The sequence below is a fragment of the Pelmatolapia mariae genome, unplaced genomic scaffold, assembly GCF_036321145.2.
Source record: "Pelmatolapia mariae isolate MD_Pm_ZW unplaced genomic scaffold, Pm_UMD_F_2 NODE_ptg000123l+_length_129325_cov_1, whole genome shotgun sequence".
Classification (NCBI taxonomy): Eukaryota; Metazoa; Chordata; class Actinopteri; order Cichliformes; family Cichlidae; genus Pelmatolapia; species Pelmatolapia mariae.
In genome coordinates this window covers 8,168-31,254 of record NW_027051833.1, presented here as the reverse complement: position 1 = coordinate 31,254, position 23,087 = coordinate 8,168, and the positions used below count along the sequence as shown (strand labels likewise).

Below are 23,087 nucleotides of genomic sequence, written 5' to 3'. Positions count from 1 at the left end.
GTCCGATAATAGAGGCAGCGCATCTTCGTGACATCACAGGAGTGACACAGCAGCCGTGAGCGAGGAAAGGAGGAGGAGGATCTCTTCCCCATAAGTTTGGTTTGCTCTTTGCTGGAGATGAGATTCAGTCCCAACAGCTCCACAGAGAATTGACCAGAGCCGGGGGAGGAAACTTTGTGAGCGCTGAAATCTTCTGGATTCAAGATTGTCCGCGGGTCATGGACGGTTTGATTTAGGGGAAATTTGGCGGATTCCCGGAGTTGCGCGCTTGCAGCGGACCGTACTTCGCACTGCTGCGACTCCAGGCGGCTGTGAAGGAAACCATATCTGGTCAAAGTATTCGTTGCTGTCACCCGGCGGGACCAGTCGGCTATAAATAGCGCTGGAGGAGGTAGGGAAATTAATGCATATATTATACTGCGGGCAGCAAAGCAGTCAAATAAGTTAAGGTCACTTCTCCGTGTTAAAACCGTGAACTGGATTACAGTTTAACATTTACTTAAAGTGGGAAAGTGGTTTTCTAGGAAAAATGAACACCAAACATAAGTTCCCCGTTTCTGTTTTTCATCATTTATCTTGGCTGCTGAAGGTTAAATATTAAACTGAAAGATGCAGATTGGGTGGTTTTTGTTTTTTTTATAGTGACTGTATTTGGACCAATCATAATTACATTTTTTAATTTAATTATTAAAGTTATTACAACTTTGCAGAAACAGGAGTTCAGAAGTTGCTGGTTTTCTGTGACCTCCACACATCCACTCTAGAAATAACTAAGCTGTGGAACTTCTGTTTGTCAGTCATTTTTATTTTATGAGCACAGCTCTTAATGGTGCTTCAGAAGTCTGCTGTTTACCTCCTGGTTTAGCCGTGTATTATATTATCAGCTGGATTATAACAGCACTCATTGGTGATATTACACTTGACAAAAACATTATGACACTTTGACCTCTTCAGAATGGACAAATGGCCTGACCCCAGGTCCAAGGCAGCAAGTGAGCTACTTGGTCTGGTATACAGATCATGATATATGACTCTGTGCTGGCCCCAAAGCAAAAAAATAAAATGGCCACAGATGTGTTTAATATCCTCAGCAAACTGAAGGTTTATTTAACGTGTGGCGTTTAATGGTTTTGGTTGTATGCACAACTTCAATGCCAGGTTTAAATCTACAAACCAAACTGGCTTTTCTTTGGAGTGGCAGTAATAAAACACGCCATCCTTTCCCCAGAGCTTATTTTCTGCCACATGCATTGTGACATGTGGCTGAGTAAAGGAGAACAGTTGTCTCTCAGCTGTTGTCTGCTGGGACATTTCAGATATCTGTGCAATTTTTACAACTGCTATCTTTCCTTTAGCTTGTGTGGCACAAAACTAGGGTTTAATTCTTCAACTTTCCCAAAAATGAGCAGAGTTAAGTGTGATTATTGTAGTTTTATTCCATTTCAGCATCAGACCTAGAACAAACTGAGCAGCTAAGATATGTTAGGGGTAATTGAATCAATTAAAATCACTTTTAATTTACTTTTTTAGATATGTAGAGTTATGCTTATATTTGAATGTGAATCTGTGAAGTAGTTATGCACAAAGATGTTGTGGAGGTCATTTCAGCAGCCTGTTTGTATGCTGTTTGAAAGCAGTTAACGAGGAGTTGCAAAAAGAAAAATCAAGTTACTTTAATATTGCTGCATGAGCTTATTTCTGTGATGAATATTTCAGTTTTCTTCACTCTGAGAGGATTTGTGAATATTGCAGAAATGTCTGCGTACTTCATGACTGAAAAAAATCTTGCCTTCACCCAGGAGTAGCTAACTTGTATACACGCAGTTTTAAAAAGACTTTAGTTCTGAAATCTTCTTTTTATCTTCTGCTCTCAGTTAGTGAAAGGCTGTGCTCATGCAAGACCAGTTGCCCTCCCAAGGTTTTACACATATCTGACTTGATTAATTATCCCGTATCAGTGTAGCTATTCTTAGAGGCCTAAGGATTGGATAGGCCTGCTTTCAAGGGCAAGAGGCAAGTTAGATGTTTATGACTGCAGAGGGTACATTCTGGTTCAGGTCATTTTTAGTTGTTTTGCTCTTTCTGCCCAGTGAATGTCCTGTATGAAGCAGAGGCTTATAGAAATGTTATAAATACAGGCAAGTGTCTGTTCGATATCATCAGAACAGGTTGCAGTCTTCCAGTAGGCTTGCAGTGCTATTTGGAGTGCAGCCCAGTTCTTCATCTCTGGTTTTGGAAACTTGTCTTGACATGGAGTGAAAAGAGAAAGCAGAACAAAAGAACAACACGCTTGACCCCGCTTTTTAGGATTAAAGCCAAAGCACACTTGGTGACATCCCTAAGATCAAAAAGATAGGCTTTCTTTCACATTTGTGCTCCTCAAAAACACCATTTTCTGCACTTTGAGCTCCAGCTCAATATTTTCTGCCTAATTTGAGATCATTCCCATCGCCTGATACAAGCTCAGTGAAGTTATAGTTAATGTTGTTATGTGGGCATCCATCGGTAGCAGCTCAACACTTGTCAGAGTCTGAACTAGAGCTTTAAGGAACTTGGGGCTTAGAGACCGTGTGCGTGCCCAGTGTTTGGTGCTCTGGTCCACAAATGTTCCACTGCAGCTCATCCATTTTCAGTCATCTGGTCACAGAGCCAAGACAGAGTTCGAGAGGAAGATTTGGAATGAGTCTTCATAGCTGTTTGAGAAAGAAACAAGAGCGAGACACATTTACGGACAACATATTTGACCTATCCAACATTTATAAAGTTTTCAGGGCAACACTTGGAGAAAATAAGCAGATGATCAGCAACAGGATATGTGCAAAATTATCAAGTGTCAAGCAAATAGGTGAAAACTTGTAAGCAAATCCAATTCAATCAGACAACTGTTTTTTGTCTAACTGAATTGAAATGGTGACAAATAAATGGAAAAATTCTTGCAGAGAAGAATAACAAAACACCTAAGAAGGGTTCAAAATATTTCACCTTAAATAATAATTAACGGTGCAGTTTCTCCACCTGTCTGCATTTTCAAACTCATTCATATTGAGTATTAAGTCATTCAAAAACCTGCATAAAAGCATAAAGATGCAGTTATATACCAGACTTGTCTTGGCTAGGAGCAGTTCCATCTAGCAATTCTGTTAACAGTTTAATTGTATATTTGCTGGTAGATGGGAATTGTTAGCTTTGAGAAGGCCTAGGTTAGCGCTTTTTATCTTTTCACTCTGTGCTAAGTTGTACTAACCTGCTGGCTGTAGCGTCATATTTAATCTAAAGATGTGAGTGTGGCACATGGAAACCTTTTGAGGGCATGAAAATGAACACTCCAACAGCTCTCAAAAACTATGTGACGATATAAGAGAAATGAAAAGAAGAACATTTAAAGCATTACCAGTGAAAATGTTTGACAAATTCTCATACATTTCTTTTGCACTCAAAGAATTTCGTATTTTCAAGCCTTGTGTATTTCCGGACAGTTGCTTTCTGAGAAATCGGAGTAGTAGAGAAGAGATGACAAGCAGAGAAATATGATGTTTCACTTCTTTCCATGTTCATGACGTAGTATTGTTTTCTAATTCTGCGAGCTATTAATCTCTCTTCACACTATTTACTTGTGCCTCTTTCAGGTGTAATTGCTTTCCCAAGAGGTCTACGGGCACTTGGCTGCCTTTGCTGTTATTTTACCCGAGGTGGGGGTCATTAAGGTCAGTCTGTCTTCTGAATTCCACTGTTAAAGCATTGCCTTGCTTTTCTCTGATCCTTCAAACCCACTGTTATTCCAACATTCATTTTAATTACTCGCTTCTTGGTTGTTTCCATCCATAGATATAATCTAGGCTCCTGATCTCCTACAGTTTGCCTTTTTCATTTGGAGGCGTTGCTGAGGTGAGAGAACAGTTTGAATATGCCTCACTTGTTGAACACATCCCAAGAATAACAAAGAGCAAAGAGAATACAAGAAAATGATAAATACTGTTATGCTTTATTGCCACGTATATGCCCTCAAACAGTATAACTGTCAAATTGATTGCAGTCATTGCTCATAATTGATGTGTAAATATTTTATTTCTGTTGTTTTCCAAGATATTGTACTCTTTTTTTTTTTTTTTTTTTTCCCCCCCAGGTGTGCTGTCCACAATGGCACTTCTGAGGAAGGAGATGGAGAAGTACAGAGACATAGACGAGGACGAGCTGCTGAAGAAACTGTCAGAAGAAGAGCTGCAGCGGTTAGAGGATGAATTAGAGGAGCTGGATCCTGATGTAAGTTTATAACATTGAAGTCCATAAGGAGAAGCTATGTCAGTATGTTGGTGTCAGTGGGGATTAATGGGGGCATACATGCTCAGCAGACAGCACGATGTAATGTATCACATTGTATATCACTGGAGCTGCAGTGTGCTTTCGTTTGAGTTGCTGTTAGCTGGTAATTTCTGTTTTTAAAATAACATAAATCTTAGTTTTTATAGTGGTAGTACAGTAGCAATTGTTAAAATATGTTTGAAGGAAAGGACTGAAAACAAAAGTCTACAAAGCCATGGCATTTATGGTCAGGAGTTTACATAAACTCATCATGGGCTTGAATGTCATGATAATTTTGAGCTTTTAATGATTTCTTTGAGACATTTTTTCCCAGGGTGCATTGATTATAACCAGGGGTGCACATAAGTGGTCCGCCGGTGCGCATTCGCTGTCAAAATAAAAGACGCGCACCAGATAAGAAGTTGCAACGCGCGTTTGCGTACATATAAAAGCCACTGTTTTTGTCCGCTAGAGTGGGATTTTCACAGCATATTCTGCACCACATCTCTGTGCGTTCATCATTTGTTTGAAGCCAGCTCACCTCCTGCAACCACTTTTCTGAGAATACGCGGTTCTTTTGCGGTTCGGACTCCTTTGGACATTTCTTTGGAGGTGGAGGAACACCAAAGTAATTGCTTAAAGGAGCTTCTTCGACATCTTTAAGAGTTGTAAACAAATGTCTGTCCTCCTCCAGAAAGTCTTATGTACTCAAACGCGCGTTGCAACTTCTTATCTAGTGCGCGTCTTTTATTTTGACAGCGAATGCGCACCTGCAGACCACTTATGTGCACCCCTGATTATAACAGCATATATCTCTATAAAAACAAGAATGGGGTGCACAAGCAGCAATGTATTTTGGATTTCCTCTGATCCACACCGGTCAAAAGTGTATATACAAAATAAAATTAAATATACATACACTCACATTTTTTTCATAAGCGGTGCTGAAGGTTCCATAGTCTCTTTTACATTGACAAAGCCAAGGCCTACAACTGGTACTTTCTCTTTGCCAGCATAAAAAGGATTTGTTTCATAGCAGTTGTCTATTGGTCACTACTCGGAGCAATTAAAAAGTGTAGATTTGCACAGGTTGGGAAGGTCTCTTGGAGCCATTTCTAAACAAGTGCACATTTCAAGATGATTAAAAACAATTATGCGTAAGCACATCTTGTCTGGATGTGTCACCACTTTGCCAGGGTCTGGAAGAAAACCCAAACTGTCACCCTCAGATGAGGGATGGTTGTTCAGGAAAAACCCCAGGTTCAAGGTTACCAGAAACCAGAAACTACTGGAATACCAGCTGCCACAGGGAAGCCAGTTTTATATCGCCATGCACTGAGAGGGTCCCACATGGACAAGTTAAAATCCCTCTTGGTAAAAGTCTTTTGGTCAGATTTGACAAAGATTGAGCTCTTTGGCCACAATGGCAACAGGCATGTTTGGAGAAGTAAAGATGAGGCTTTCAAACCTATGAACACTAGTGCTGGGCGATATGGAAAAAATATTTATCACGATATGAATTATTTTATATCACGATAACGATATATATCACGATATACGACCTGACCTGTGGTCATCTGGAAAGTACGCAGTCTGTAAACAGCGAGTGCCGAGGGTGCAGTCTTTGTTTTGAGTTACCGTAAAGTATGTCGCAAATCTGGGTGCACGTACAGCAGCAAACCACGAGACGGAGTTTCTTTGCGAAAAATATCATTTTTTTATACCATATTATTTACTTGCATAAAGTTAAGAGCATGTATAGTGAGAAGACAACACTAATATATTTGCCACAGGCTATTTAACCCTTTAAGACCTACCATAGAACCAAGTCCGCCAGAGCTTATCTTTATGTTTTTACATGCTGTAGTGCCATTTGTGGGAGTATTTCAAGTTTCCATATATCAATACAACCGTTATAGCCCAAATTTTAATAATATGTATGCATTAAGTCCATAGTAACTACATAAATTGCAAAAACTTGTAGTGCAATAAACTACAAAAAAATTGAAAATCGTTTTTTTGTTTTTTACATATATTTCTAGTTAAAAAAAATTTAAGAGGTGTATCCCTCAAAACTGTAAATACAAAAGTTTCCAACCACGAGAAATTTATTTTGAGTGTCTTCATAGTTTTATTTTTGAGATACACTAATTTTTATATACTACAGGAAAAATGAAAATAAATATTATAATGCATCAAAATAAACTATTTCCAACAGTGTAATTTGAGTTCTAAGCATCCCAGAAACGATACAGAAAAACATAAAGTCAAACATGTCTTTTAAAAACACCAACATAGGCTTATAAGGCCCTTTCGCGAAAATGACGTCACTTCCGGTTTCGGGCAGGTAATGGCGGACGTGCGATAGTTCGCACTGACGTATATGCCAACGTAGGAAGTCTTCTGAACGTCGGCAAAGCCTGTTTCTGGAATATTGTGTTTTTGTTGCTGCAAGTTTGGAATATTGTGTTTTTGTTGCTGCAAGTGCTTCTTATGCAATTTTTGCAAAGTTATATGTGGAAGGAAACCGTGACTTTGGACAAGCTAATGGCATAAGATGTAAGTACAACTCCGGTTTCACATGCAAAAAAAAAATTATTGCACTACCTTACGTGGTTCCAGTTCTACAGGGATTTAAAAATAGTTAGGTAAAACGGAGTGTACCTGCTCCGACCAGTTGTAAAGGGTTAATTATATATTTTATAATAATTTATAAAATTATTATAATAATTTATAAAATTTGGGTTAGTACGATATAAACGATAGAAGACAAATGGCACGATAGACACTTTTCTATCGTCCACACGATATATATCGTCATATCGCCCAGCACTAATGAACACTGTACCAACTCTCAAGCACGGTGGTGGTTGCATCATGCTCTGGGGCTGTTTTGCTGCTAGTGGTACTGATACATTGCTCAAATAGATGGAATTCTTCAACTTCACTTCACACTAGACTAAACATGGGCAGAATTGGGTGTTCCAAATAAAACAGGTCAGCATTAAGCTTCTTTAATGGCCTTCCCGAACCTCCAGCCTTAACCATGTTGAAAATGTTTGGGATAACCTGTAAAGCTGGTTCCGTGCCACAAAATGAGCCAAAATAAATGAGCTCCACCAATTTTGCTTAGAAAAATTTGTTTAACATCTATTCCAGGTGCAACTTTCTAAGGGACGTTTAACCAAATATTAGTTGGGGTGTAATCCACACTTTTGACCTTGTGTGAATTAGAGAAAATCCTAAATGAAATAAATTCTTTATTCTTTATTTTTATGTTTTGAAGTCATTAAAGATAGATGCTGTATATTCATTCCACCCTGGAAAAATATCAGTTCAAATAAATCATTTAGGGTATTTACCATAATGAGCGTATGCAAACTTTGGACCGCGACTGTATTAGAAGTTGCTGAGCGCAGATTAGATTCTCTGTATTACAACTAAACATGAAGGTCTTTTGTGTCTGTGGCAGTGTTTGATTCAGTAATACATGTAGAAATGGAGAAACAATAGAAAAATGAAGAGTGAAAGTGTGAAAAAGTAAAATCCGACTACTTTTAAATTAATAACCTCTTGTTACTGTTTAGTCTTCCCTGTTATTCAAAGTATTTCTCCTTTTGTATTAAGTACAGCTAAAGCACTTATAATACTACATCAGCACTCATGTTTATTCGCTGCTGCTTTTTATGATATGTTTATTTCTGCATTTGATTCTCGTCCACCGACAGACCACCGAGTAATAAATCAGGGGTCGAGGTGTGGACAGCTGCTGCAATAGCTGCCAGATGAATGTCTAACTCCTCATAAAGAGACCGGAGTCCCCCTCAGTGCCAAGGGGATGACTCGAAGGGTATAATGTGGAGTAGATATGTGCGTGTGTTTGTTAGCGAGGCTCATGCCAGCAGTGAGTGACTGCAGGGACTCGCTGACGTAAACAGAGGAAACAGAGAGAAGCAGTGCGTATGTCCTTACCTTGTTTGTGCCTGTTTATGAGGGTCACCTCTTACACAACAGTAAAGTGCCCATTTGCTCTGACTGTAACATTCCCAGCACGGTTTCCCACATCAGTTCCAGTAAACAGACTGAAAGTTTGCATGCATGTCTGCCATTATTGATTATTCAGCAATAATTACAAGAACATTTTGTGTTTTACAACACACAGTACTGCCTCACAAGTGTACTGACCCAAGCTTGCTTCATACTCAGTTGTTTGATTGTGTGGATTAATACAAATCACACGTAGAAAAAGTTCCAATCAAAGTGAAAAGTTTGGCATAGATTAAACCATCAAAATGGCTGTGAGACTGCAACTTCCCATTTTAAGAAAGTTGTAGAGAGCCTGCAGCTACAGAATAGACGGATATTTTCCTGAGGAGGTGGAGATGGTGTTTTGCTGGCAGGTATTATTGGATATATTTATTAGAGCGTGAGAAAGTTGAAATCTGTGCTGATGTTTGTTTGTATTTGTTGCAGGTGGTCATTTTTATTTGCGTTATAAATATACTGGTATCTGAAATGGATCTTGATGTGTCGTATATCTTGAAATGATATCGTCTCAACTTCAGGCTCATAGACACATAGACACACGTATTGTACATGTGACTGTTAGTTGATGGTTGCTGAGAGAAACAGAGGCCGACTCATGCTGTTAAAAATAAAATACTGAGACTGAGCGCTGTAATCTACAGCTGATATAAGCTTTGTGTTGGTGATATCTTAGATTGTGCTGACTGCGCAAAATGTTGGGTATGTTCGGTTGGGTTTTTTTTTTTAAATCGCTGTACAACCAGATTATTATTTGGAAGCTCCTAATGTAAGGAGAGAGTCTGACTGAAGATGAACAACAGTGAGAAGCAAAAAGAGAAACAGACTTATAAAGAAAGGGAGGCCCCTAAGTGCTGAGAAGCAGATAAGATATGCAGCTATAAGTAGCACTTCTAAGAGCATGGTTTTGAATGTTGCTTTAGGTTCAAAATAACTTGGTGTGCACTAATGGTCTGGGAAATTTCTTGGTCCTGTGTTGAGCTAGAGAAGAGAGAGAGAGAATTATATGGTGTCATGCTACAGTAAGTATCATAGTCTAGGCCTGACATCATACAGTTCACTCAGCAGCTCATAAAACTTGTTACAGAAGAAAAAAAATCAAAGTCATTTGTTCTTAGCTTTATGTTTTGCTTCAAAATATTACAAGACTTAACTAAAAGAGAAGTTTGAACAAGATAAAGAAAATAAAGCCACATAAGCACCTGTTCGAGACCACTTTAGCATGAGATAACTGCTGACAGAGACGGTGCCAACAAAGCTACTTACTGGCTTTAATCCTAATATAAAGAAAGATATGCTATGCTGTGCTTGAAGGATGTGATTGAAAAGTCTGATTAGTGTAATTTTATCATAGACTTTGCACTGCCCTGCTTTTGCAGTCAAAGAAGCTGCCCTCTGTTGACCATTAGAAAGAATGCAGGTGTAAGTCACTTCACTTTTCAGAAGCTACATACATCTTGACACCTTATGAGGTGAGATATGAGATACTTGGTTGGACTTAGCACTCAGAAATGCTTTAATGCTCAGATTCAACATGGTGCAGGAAACATTCCTCTGGGATTTTGGTTCATGTTTACACGATAGCATCACACAGTTGCTTCGGATTTGTTATCAGCACCTGAAGATGCTCAATTAAGCTCTTGTGACTGTGGAGGCCATTTGCGTACAGTGAACTCACTGTCACTGAGATGATTTGAGCTTTATGACATGGAGTGTTAATGTTGCAGCAGCAAAAAATCTCATCATCTCACACCATCTCATCTGTTCTTAGCTGACAGCAGGTGTGGTCTTGTACTCTAAATCAGAGATGACTGTGTGGGAAAATCCCAGTCGATGAGCACTCACTGAAATATTCAGACCAGCCTGTCTGGCAAAAACAACAATGTTACATTCAAAGTCGCTCAAATCATCTTTGACTCCAGTTCTGGTGCTCGATTTAGACCTCACCAGGTAGTCTTGACCATGTCTGCATGATTGAGACCAAGTTGTTGCTATGTGATTGGCTTCTTGGAGCGTTTACAGTCTCTGCTACCAAGTTCTGTGGAAAAAAAACGAAAACCTTTTTAACATGATAGAATGAGTAGAAAGGCACTTTGGGAAACTCAAGGATTCATTCTCTGGGGAATGAATGTTGAGTTACATTAGGTTGGATCGGAATTGTAAAGCAGGGAGCAAGTCTGGCTAAAAGCATCTAAAAATTCCTTCACACAGTGTAAAGCATAGACTGGTCAAATTAGCTAAAGTATGGGTTATTTTTCCAACATGCAATACCAACATAATGTAAATGTAAATCCGTGTCTAGAATGCATTGTTGCCTGCTGGGATGCGCCAGAAGGACCAGACAAAGAAAGCACCAACAGGGACGTTTCAAAGAGACGACCTCCTGGCCCATCTGGAGAAACAGGCCAAAGAGCATCCTGACAGAGAAGACCTGGTGCCCTACACCGGGGAGAAGAGAGGTAGGAACTGGTGTGTTTAATAAAAATCAAGTTAATCAGGCATATTTTGTCATGATTAATCTTTTTATTAAGATATTATTGTTATTATTATTATTATTAATAAATGAAAGCTGTTTAAAGCTTCCTTAAATATGATTTAAATGATGGTGTTACTTTGTCATTTATGATAATTAAACAAATATCTCTGGACTCATGGATGGATTTAAAAAAGGCAAATTGATGAGTGAAAACAGCCAACCTGTAGCTCAGGTGTTAGCACTAAAACTCGGTTTATCAGAAATCCACAGAGGCACAGACTTGACTGGTGGTGAAGAACTTCAGCCATGTCAAACTCTTTAAACTCTATAAGTTTCTTTCTGTATTTCTGACTTTTGTTACGTTCTGATTTGCTGGTGTTGTTGCTTTGGGACTCACTCCACTTGCTACAGCTTTTGCCGTGCCCTCAGCGGTGCCATGACATTTAACCAAGACAGGTCACACGTGACTTTCCAAAAACTGCTCTCACAACTCCTCTCACAGAGCCATGTGTTCATATGAGCATCAGAAAAAATGTCTGGCTGAAACTCGAGGAGCAGGCCACACAAATACAGACATAGCAAACCTATCGGTAAAGACATCTCTGGGCTTCTAGAGTCAGTGACAGCCACTTGTCAGGTGTGACATGAAAGCATACTCACCTCACACAGCTTGTGTAACAGAACTGATTTTGGCAACTGGACTGACCTTGTCTTACATGTCCTCACCTTAGACTGACAGTTACATTCGAATTCCATACTATTGTATGTACTGTATTCAGTACTAGTTATAGGTTCTAACAGGTTGATGGTCTTCATTGTTTTTGTAATTCACATTTACTTAGCTTTTGTTCTGTCTTTTTTATACATGACTTTCTATGACAAAAGAGTGAGCCTTTGTTAACCTCCTAAGACCTGAACTCTTTCATGGCATGCATTTTTAATTTCTCTTTGCTATTTGGGCTGATTGGGACCTGATAAATGTAAAAACAAAGAATCACCAGATTTTTTTTTTTTTTTTTACCTGATTATTGTTTCTAAGAAAAATGAGAGCCACATATGAAGACATTCGTTTTGAATTTTGATAAAATAGAGGCAGTATAATGTCCTCGTAAGTGGATATCAGGCCCCTGTAGAGCAAAATTTAGTATTTTGGTCTAGACAACTGTTAGAGTGAATTGTTAAATGTTTGTCATTTTTATGCTTACCATCTACATTGTTTAACTGTGTGAGGAAAGGAATTCTTTCTGTCCTCCCCTCCCTAAATTCTCGAGGTTCTGGGTGGGGGGCTGTAGTCTTTTATTACAGGCAACATCCTTGTGAAGGTCTTTAGATGTAAGCTTCCTGCCCAGCAGGAGACCACACACACACACACACACACACACACACATTCCTTCTTACATATAGAAGTTCACACATATACATACAAAGCCTTGTCTTAGAACTATGTGGGCGTTACTTTTTGTGTGAACTGTCTCTCAATAAAAGGCAGCGAGAGGAGGCCGGATTTGGGGTCATTTTCGTGCTGGACACAGATGAGGCCTCCCTTGCGCAAGTAATCGATCGATCGACTGTCTTGTTTTCTTTCATGATGAATAAGTCTCTAGAACTAGCGGGGTTTGTGGGAACAGACCCAACAACAACCTAAAATGTGATGTCCACATATGTGGACACCACATCCTAGGAGGTTAATGGTAGTAGCAATGAAAATGATTGCTGTGTTTCAGGAATTGAAACAGAGAGTGACAGACAATCATTCATGTTCACATACACACCTACACCCAATTTAGAATGACCAATTAACCTAACATGGGAGGAACGCAGGAGGAAGCCAGAGTATCCAAAGAGAATGCACTCAGGCACAGAGAGAACATGCAAACGTCACACAGAAACGCCCCGACTGTCTAGTGGATTTGAAACCCCCGCCACACACCTTCTCGCTGTGAGAGGAAAATTCACTTGTGGAAAAAAGTTGTTTATGCCATTATTTTAACAAATAAATTAAAAAAAAATCAGAGTTTTTTTAAATTTTATTTTTCTTACTAGTTTTTAATTTTACTTCATTTTGACTTTTTGTTAATTCAGTTTAGTTTCAGGTTGTTTCCAGAGTGGGTTTGCTTGTTTCAGTTTAGCTTTTATTGTTTGAAAATGTTTAGCTTTTATTAGTTTCAATCTGTATTTCTTATTATTTTATTTACCGCAAACGCCAGAGGCAAGAACTTTGAAAAATCAGTGTAGATATTACAATATAAATACAAACTTTTTGGCCTCAATAGAAGCATTCATCAAATCCTCATCAGGCAGTTTGTAATAAATGACAAATTTTAACATATTAACAAATACAAAAAGTAAAGACATTTCATTTGTAATTGTATTTTAGTTTAGTTTTCAAAATTCACAAAACCTTTTCCATTAGTTTTATTTTTTTCGAAGGTGTAGTTTTTTGGGGGTTTTTTTCATTTTAGTTCACAAAAATATGTGTTCATGCCTAGTTTCAGTTTTTATTACTTTAGTTTTAACTTTAATAACCTTAATACACAGCAGTTCAACAAATTCAACCTTAGGTAGAAATTCAGTGTATATACTATGAAGCTGCGTTTCCACTGCATGCGGTCACACCACACAGAATGTATAGAAATTTTGGGTAATTTTGAGAAAAAATGCTACTTAAGAAGCAAATCTGTAGCCATAGAGGTCCCTAAATTGACAAAAATCCAGGAAAAAACTGGAGTCTGTCAAATGTAACTTGTAAGCTAAATGCTAAATTAAAGTTACTGATAATTGTCATTGTAATAGTAGTGCTTGCAGTCACTTACTTTGCATAAAATATATCCCCTCATATTACAGGGAAAGCCTGGGTGCCTAAAACAAGAGTGGATCCAATCATAGAGTCTGTGACTCTGGAGCCGGAGTTAGAAGAAGCCCTGTCCAGTGCTACCGATGCTGAACTCTGTGATATTGCAGGTAACTATCACACAACATCTCTCTGTAGGCTAATTTTTCCAAGAAAATGAACAAATAAAAGTACTTAAGTTTAATTGGATTTTACGTCTGCACATGTAGCTGAACTGTAACTTTTCTCCAATCCATTTCAAGAGTTGTTTCTATGTATTTCTATATGAAGATTTTAGGCATGCTCTCACTAATGAATGTAAGTAGACTACCATAGGTTTAACTAGCCCTTGTTAATCTAACTTTCACTCATTTCCTCTAGCACTCCTTTCATCTTCATTCCACTCTTACCGTTCAACTCTTCATTATCATCATCCGTACCTTCATTTTCTGGATCTTTCTATCTATTAGTTCATCACTGCCCAGGGTATCTGTACGCTGCACATAGTCCTGCATGGAACAACTCTGGTCTTCTGGGACATTTGTGCTTTTTGTTTTACTTTGTAGTCGGCGTATTGTTGCATGTGCATTGTATTTAACAAAAAACTTAGTTCATGCACGGCGATTGGACCTGCTGGTACATTTTTTTGCATCGTGGGGGAGGACGATGTAAGCTACATCACAAAAAAATGTAAAAATGATATTAATGACGATGTAGAAAACACCCAGTGTTTTATCAGCTTGCAGCTTGCAGGTGGCGGCAGTTGGGAATGTAAGTGCATGACACCGCTATAGCAGGTATGATATGATATGACGCAGCTCTACTTTACACACTGCAGTTATTGTCATTTGCTGGATTTTGTCTGAGTAGTGTTTGAAGTTATTTTTCTTTCCCTTAAAATATAAAATAATAACTTTTTCAATGTCCATACCATCAGGAGAAACTCGAGCTGCCATTAAAACAGTGTTGCTGATGTTTCAGGGGTTTTTTCTGTCTGTTTTGTTTGTTTGTTTTTAGCCTGCCTGAGTTATTGCAGTCAATGTGCTGAACTTATTATATTAAGGATGACAGTGAGTTGACTTTGTGGGAAGTATACTTACTTATACCATGTAAACACATTTAGTTTTAACCACTGTCAGAGTAATTACAAGACAATGCACACTTCATGTGTGACAAAAATATTATCCAACCCTGCTGCTGTTAGAAGACAGAGATTTAAAATGAGAAATGCTCGTGGTGAACAAGCCTCTTAGCTTGTTGCAATACACGCACTTCACTGTATTCAGTAATCAAATAAACAGTCAGATACTCTCAATCTCTCTGACAAAGAAACAAGGCAATGATTCTATGTTAATTGTGTCCTCAGAGTAACTGCTTGGCTGGAAACATATTTCAGATTTCCTGCTGCCAGAGCACATCATAGATTTTTTGGCTTGGCTGGCTGATATCTCATTATTTTTTATAACAAATAAAGTATCTTGCACATTGATTTGGCTTCAGCCTGCTAAGAGCAGAAGGTCAGCTGTGGTTGCAGAAGTTAAAGCCAGTACACGGGAGCTGAATCCATACAGTGTTCAGGTTTTTTTCTTTCTTTTTTTCTCATGCTTGACTTGATTGTGATGCTGAAAGCGACTGGTGCATGGTGGTCTGGTGTAAGGTTGCAAGCCAATCAATAAGTCCACTCAGTGTCAGCACTGCTCTCTTGCTTTCTCTTTCTCGATCCCTTTTTTTCTCAAGAAATGTTCATTCTTCAGTCTCCTTCTCTTCTTCCAGCCATCCTGGGCATGCACACGCTGATGAGTAACCAGCAGTACTATGAAGCCCTGGCCAGCAGCACTATAGTCAACAAGCAAGGCCTTAACAGTATGTGAAACACATACATGCTTGCACTCACCTACCAAAGTGTATACTACTGGACACAAGTACACATGAATTACAGGGACTTCCAAGGAACAAGTAAAAGTACTCTAAAATAAAGCAGATCACTCAACTAGTATCAAAAAAATTGCATCATTTAAGAAAAATGCTGCAGTTGGATTGGAAGAAAGTGTGATCTCATGTTTGCAGAATGTTTATTTTACCAAAAACAGTGTATGCTCATATTTTTTCTGTTTTGCACTTGATACATGCACAAATAATGTGAAACAGGTTAAAGTAAACTAGATAGGTAGATAAAAGAGTATAAGCACACATACATTTTGCTATTATCCTGCCAGGAATACACTATCGCTGGTTCATCTGTTTGCACTTCATGTTATGCTACATCGTGTAAACGATTGAATTCTGGGATTAATTTTAGCTCTCCTTCACAGGTTAATGAGCCATTGTTTATCTTGTGTGGTGGCTCATCCTATAGTTACGCTTCCAGCTCTAAACAGAGACTGAGCATCTCACATCCAAATATGACTACCTTATAAAGCAACCCAGAGTCTCTTGCTGAAGTTGTCACTCTGTCTTGAGTAGCGATACAGAGGAGGGCACAAAAACCCTTTTTACAAAAGCATTGGTCCATATTAACCTTAATGACTGAATCTCAAAGATTTGCAATCCTTTACTAAAGTAGGTGCACATTTCTCGTGCTGGTAAACCAAACGGATTCTAGTTTTTCCGTATTTTAGATCTTCTGCTGCAGCGCACTTACAACGAGGTACTCTGTACAGCTTTTGCAAAGTATAAAAAATATCATTTTGAAAATCTCCTGAGGTTATTGTGGCCAAATACTAATACTCTGCCTGTACTGTGCTCTGCAAAAAACTATCTTTGGAAGTACGCTTAATCACCTTCTTGAGATTGATACCAATCCCCTGTTAGTAAAATAAATGTGAAGCTACACAGATGTTTAGCCTGGATTACCATAAAAAAGGGGGCAAGCATGGAGAAGAAGAACAGCATTTCTGAACCAGCAGAGTACTCCACGACCAAAAGCAACACTGAATGTGGAAAACTATACTTTCACCAACAAAATGTGTTCGCTTTGCTTGACACAAGCAAAGTCTCAAGCAATCATCCAGAAAATGCTGTTTACAAAGTTTAGAGCAGCAGATTCAGAAATTGGGTCAACTAGTTAATGGAGAGGCTTATTTTTTGTGCTGCTTTTGAAATGAGATTTAGTCCAATCAGACCCTGAGTAAAGCAAATTTATCCATCAGCAGTCTGATTTTGTAAATATGTTTTTATATTATACGTGTGTTGCACCCCAGGTGTGATCCAGTGTACCCAGTACAAGCCAGTCCCTGATGAGGAGCCCAACTCCACTGATGTAGAGGAAACTCTGTTGAGAGTAAAGAGGAATGATCCTGACCTGGTAGAAGTCAACCTCAATAATATCAAGGTAAGAATGCAGGGTTGTGTTAAAAAAAAGAGACACAGTGCAGGTTTAATAATCTGTATTTATTATAAAAATTATATTTAAATTTGGATGTATATTGGATTTGGTTTCAAGTTTTATACATAAACTTCAAACATTTGTTTCCTTACGAATCACAGCAATTAATATTTTTTACTGTTTATGACAAGGGAAAATGCAAAAATACATAGAAATAAGTTTTTCAACATTTAATTTTTTTGTTTTTCTGTACCCAGAATATTCCTATCCCAACTCTGAAGGCATATGCTGAGGCTCTGATGAAGAACACAGTGGTGGAGAGGTTCAGTATTGTAGGAACAAGGAGCAATGACCCTGTAGCATTTGTAAGTCTAATGCTTTTCAACCTAAGTTGCTTTTTTTTTTTTTCAGTTCTCTTTCCTTTTTATCTTAACAGCTTCCCAGTTTTGCACTTTTTACCATTAATGGGGATGAGTACTATTTTGACAACCACTATGAAGATTAAAATAAACATGTTGTGGTTTGACAAAGTTCCTCCTAAACAGATCAAAATACACCAAGAGGGTAAAAAAGCAGGGCGTAAACAAAAAGAAGAAAAAGCTCTGTAGAACAAGAGCAAGATATCCAAACTCAAGGCAACAAGGAAAATTAGTCCCAACAATACAGAAAAGAAATGTGACGCAAATAGGAGTACACGTGGAGTCAAGCAGATGATCAGACAAAGGGAAAAAGAAAAGACTTGCATATACTCAGTGGCCAGATTTTAGAATGAGACATAGGTGGACACAAGTGGCAGATAGCACAGTGGAAGGAACTCGGATAGGCGAAGACACAGATGGAAACAAGCAGGAAACGAGAAGAAAAACAAAGACAGGAAGTGAGGGCACAGATGACGCACAAGGAATAGCAGTTACCAAAATGAAGCAGGAGATGGAAACAAGCAAGACGAGGGAACTAATATAGACAAAACAGAGACTAAGAGTAGGAAACAGTGGAGACACTTGTACAATATGAACAGAAGAAAAACCAAATCAAAATCAAAACGGGGACCAAACCACAACGAAAGCCTGACAAGAACAGCCTGGCTTCAAAGCTGTTCCTGAATACAAAGTGCTGTGTGTTTTCTCAGGCCCTGGCAGAGATGTTGAAAGTTAACACGATGCTCAAGAGTCTGAACGTTGAGTCCAACTTCATAACAGGGACTGGAATCCTGGCCCTCATAGAGTCGCTGCAGAATAACACCACACTATTGGAGCTCAAGATAGACAATCAGGTAAAAGCTCACACCCTCCATAGAGTACAGACAGATTTAAACACACTGGAACAGTATGTATGTGTCATGCAGTGTACACAGTTCATCATTGCCACTTTGGTCTAATGCCCGCTGATTGCATTGCAATGTCTCATATGCCATAGTTGGACATCTGTGACTCATTGCCCACTAATGCCTATTTTTGTTTCTCTCCTTGTTCTTGGCCCTTTCTTTTTTGCTTTTCAAGTCCAGTTATTGATTGAAATCAACTTTTTTTTTTTAAACCCTCAATCCCAGCACTGATTTTTTTTTTTTTTTTGCCTTTAATCATCTATTCCTCTCTCGTCTTCCTCTCTCCACCATCCTTTCCTGCACTCTCTGTGAACTCCAGAGTCAGCCCTTAGGCAACAAAGTGGAGATGGAAATAGCCAACATGCTGGAGAAAAACACCACATTGCTGAAGTTTGGGTATCATTTCACCCAGCAGGGTCCACGCCTCCGGGGCTCCAATGCCATGATGAACAACAATGACCTGGGTGGGTACACACACCTGCATGATCACTGTATGGATGTGGCAACTGACAAAACTTCAAGTAAATACTCTAATTAAAGTTTATTTTCATTCTTTTAGTTATGTCTTTTAGTAATGTTTCATTTGACAGAGTTAGACGTTAGTATGGGCATGAGTGCACTTTATCATCACTATATCTCCTTGAGTTCTACTTCAATCAGAGGCTAATAGAAGAATGAGAGTGATATCATCAGTTGGTTACTCAGTAGAGCTGCCAAAAAGCCTCAGCCAATCATAACAGTACCTTCCTGAGTTATGACCTCAGCACTAAGAAAAGCATGTGAGCGTGAGAGAGAACATAATGAAGCGAGTGAGTGGAGTGTTTCCTGTCATGCACAAATTTTACCAGTAATTGTTGTGTTTGCTGACCTGATTTTCAACTTTTTTTCCCCAAAAATATTTACTTTGTACAACAAACTAGGGCAGAATAAATCCTCTCTGACTCGATTGCTGTAACATTCACACTACAGAATGTAGCTTCAAAACTAAATTAGATGTGGATTTGATTTTGTTTGTGTTTTGTTTTAAATGCTCTTACTATCTTCTTGTATTTTGTGTATATATATATAATGTTCAAAACCACTTTACATCATTTATGATGCTTTCTCTTCCCCACGTCATCTTTAAGCCCGGGTCGTCAGGTCGGAGACAGACGGCTCTTTCACCCTCACTCTATCTGTCCCTGAGCTGGAGAGGGCCTTTGGGAAAAAGTTCAAGTCTAAGACTAAGTAAAAAAAAAAAAAAGTACAGTACAGTCACACACTGTATGACCGCTCAGCCTTGCCTTTCTGCTGCCAACATCTCCCAGTTCTTTTCCGGACTACCGGAAGCTCTGCTGCCTCCTGCCATACTCTTCTGAGAGTTTCTGTTGCTTGTCCACATCTTCACTCTTTTAATCATCTCTAGCTTATGGAGACTGCTCTTTAGTCCCACGGCATTCCTGAAATAGCGCAAAAATCTTGCAATTCTGGAAACATGTAGATGAGATAACTACCTCTATGAAAAAAGAAAGAATCTCATAGCACAGAATTTGACTTTGAAATTATGCTGTATTTTTCTATACTGACTTTGAGTGATTAGTCTTTGGTCTTTCTGCTCTTTTCATCTGCATTTTTGGAGGAATTTGGTTCCTCCTGTTTTTTCACTCCTTTCCAAAGCCCCAAAAGTGGACCCACAGGACTCTCATGGAGTCTCTGATCACTTTTTAGTAATTAGTTTCTGGTTGTTAAACTTTCATTATTACGTGATCTTGAGACAGAATTTTCTTCAGAGCTGAACATATATTCTGTTTCATTGTGCGCAATAACCACAAAGTAATTAGTGACAATTTCCTAAGGTCACGTTTGAGAAGACGCTGTCCTGTTCTTTCCACTTGCTTATGTTTGTCCTGTGTATTTATTCACGAAGAACTCTTCTTACACGTTGCAGCCACCAATTTGTTGTGATGTTCTTTTTGCCTTGCTTTTTTTGTCAGCTATCTTGCTTCCTGTCAGTTAAAGAGGTCAGCTTTGCTGTGCTGTTGCTTAAGATGATGAGGTTGATGTTGTCTTTCATCTTTCTTTCTCCTGTAACCTTCCATTTTCCCTCTGTCTACAGTAAGAAAGAGAAGGCTTGAAGGAGGACCCATTTTCCCAAAGTGTCGGACAAATGTGTAGAAACCAGGGCTACCTTCAACTCCTGCCATCTGTCACCCCCTTCCGCTATCAGGTTCAATTGTTTTGGTTTCAGAGACAGTGTCTGAACTTTTTCACTTACAGACTTTTACTTAGTAAATGTTAAATGATCCATTTGGATTAATTAACAGATCCTTCTGAGTTTCCAGTGCATGCAACAACAAAAAAAGTGACATTAATATTATTACTTTGTGCTCTGAAGTTTGCATTTTGACATATTTTCTAGGCTTGGACAGCTATAACTGCAGCTTTTTGTACAAACCAACTCCTACTCTGTAATTTTGAGTCTTTCAATGCTTCATCGAGTGTTTAGAGCTCAGTGAAGGGCTTAAGGTCTGGTTTTGAATGTGGTCCCATATGAAAAGTGATGGGCAACTTTTAGCAGTCTGCTGAGTTGAATTTTAATAGTTATTATTATTATTATTACTACTGTGCTGTAAATGAGTGGTGTTGTCACTACTGCTGTTGCTTCCAGGACACCTTACAAGACTACGAATTTCTGCCATGTCAGAATTATTCATTTAAATTGAATTGAGAAAAAAATATACATCTGGTTTTGCCCCCATCTTCTGATGTTTTTCTCTTTTCATTTTTCAGTGTGAAAAAGTATTTAGTGACTCATTTCGATACTAAGCTACACAGATTCTTGAGCAATTTACAAATAGCTGTATAAACCTGGCAACTGTGAGATTTGTCACTACATACGTATTTATTGAAACAGACCTGGGAAAGAGTCAGAAGCCATTCATATGACTTGGTTTGACTATGCTGGATAATCAAATAACCAGTAGTAAAAATGTTGCTGTAAAAGAAAATGTACTGTCAAATTACACTGTGGCATTATCCAGCGTTTATATTAGCACTCGCTGCCTGTTAATGTGCAATATTCAAATGCCAGTGTAATGTGCTTTATATTTTCCTTTAAATATCCAGCGAATACGGCACTGTTATATAGAAGTGTTTACAGCAGAGGCATTGTAAGAGCACAGAGAGAGAGAGAGAGACAAGAAGCTCAACAAATTCTGAGAGAAATTCCCAAAACTAAAGATGGTGTTAGAAAAAAAACTCCCAGAGAGTAAAAAGCTTTTGAAAAACTTTGTGATGGGACAAAATCTGCAAAAAAAATGTAACAATTTTAAACAGAAAATTTGACGAGATTCTTTACATGCAGTTTTTTAGAATAAGTGTTACATGGCTGCCGAGTGGCAAGAGGGTTTTTGCTTACAGTCACCAGTGCAAGGCAGATTATATTAACCCAAGCAACTTGTGAATATTTGAATGGATTTGTTTTACACTTTCAGCCAGGTCTGGTTTGTTGATTGTTTGTGTTGATTTGTATTTACTGGAGCTACAATGTGTGTTTTAGTATGAAATGACTTTTTTACTACAGGTTTCACATTACTCCCTAAATCCAGGTTTGTTGTATTTTTGTATGCAGGAAACCTTTCATGTCTTTGCAGCTTTCAGACTATAACAATCCCCCTTATTCATATGAAAAACAGACTATTTACAAGCATGTCTAGCTATGACAGGTACTGAAAATCAGAAATATGGTATTGCACCTTAATCCTTTGGAGATCAAAATGAAATGGTTCTCATCATAGGCCAAAAAAAACACCCGAATAAATGTTGATTTTATGCTGCTGTATACTTTGGAGCAGATAGCGGGATTTCTCATAACTTTAAAAATCAGCAGTGCAATGAGGGAAAAGTAGAGTTAGCTGTTATATAAGCAGGAATTAGAACAGTTCCAGTAAAATTCACAGGATGGTTTGTTAGCTTTTATTAGCTGTCGATGAATTATTTGCTTTAGGAAACGTTTATGTCTTCCTAATGTGAACAACTCTTGCTCAAAATTCTGATTGCATGTTTAAGGGTTAATAACACATTCAGTGTTATTATTTATCACCACTTTGTTACTGACGGTGTCAAGGCCAATGTCCAGTGAATGGTCGTTATCTTCATTATAAAGATGAAGAATTGAAAGCTAAAAGTGAAAGAGGACTCTGCTCTCACAGTCTCTGTGTGTCATGTTCTTTTCTCCTGTGTAGGGCTTTTTCATATTGTACTGCTTGACTCGGTTTTTTCATAGATAGTTCACATTTTTTGTTCTGTTTTATGAATTAAATAAAGCTTGAAAATTGTCTTTGTTTATACACCTTCAGCACATTTGATACAAAGACCGCAGGGCCCACAGTGCCACTCTGTGGTGAAAGAGAAGAATTACACCAAGCTGGTGAAGCTTTCCATCCCTCTTGGCTCTCTTGGCTACTGTCCTCAGTGGTGGCGCTTGGTTGCAATTGATTTTATACAGCAACAAGGAAAAAATCCACATGTCATATTTATGAAAAATTACAGGTTCTCATTGTCATTCCAGGGAGGTTGTAAGCAACGATCTGAAAAAAATTATTTTAATTTCATTGGAGGGGAAAATTACAGTTTTATGCATCATTTGTTTCAGTACAAGGTTATTACAGTTAATTGGACTAAACTAAAACGATTTTAGTTAATCGTGATAAAAAATAAAAATGAGACTGATGAGATTGAAATGAAACTGATTCAGTAAAAGGGCTAGATGTTACAATCCCTGATAATTGTGGAATGGAAATGGAATTTT

At 38.3% G+C, this 23,087-nt stretch overlaps 1 protein-coding gene across 3 annotated transcripts; it reads left to right on the top strand.

The window, feature by feature from the left end:
- Positions 1-110: 110 nt before the first annotated feature.
- On the top strand, positions 111-22,601 carry LOC134622661 (tropomodulin-1-like). 3 transcript variants are annotated; one of them, XM_063468053.1, is made up of 13 exons: positions 111-391; positions 3,627-3,704; positions 3,826-3,885; positions 4,124-4,260; positions 10,646-10,802; positions 13,664-13,780; positions 15,423-15,512; positions 16,850-16,980; positions 17,232-17,339; positions 18,104-18,247; positions 18,618-18,762; positions 19,426-19,525; positions 20,394-22,601. In XM_063468053.1, the coding sequence occupies exons 4-13, from the start codon at positions 4,138-4,140 to the stop codon at positions 20,410-20,412; spliced, it is 1,134 nt and encodes a 377-aa protein (XP_063324123.1). In that variant the 5' UTR covers positions 111-391; positions 3,627-3,704; positions 3,826-3,885; positions 4,124-4,137; the 3' UTR covers positions 20,413-22,601. The 3 variants fall into 3 exon arrangements, with proteins under 3 accessions (XP_063324123.1, XP_063324125.1, XP_063324124.1); XM_063468055.1 differs by lacking the exon at positions 15,423-15,512; XM_063468054.1 differs by lacking the exon at positions 19,426-19,525.
- The last annotated feature ends 486 nt before the right edge of the window (positions 22,602-23,087 follow it).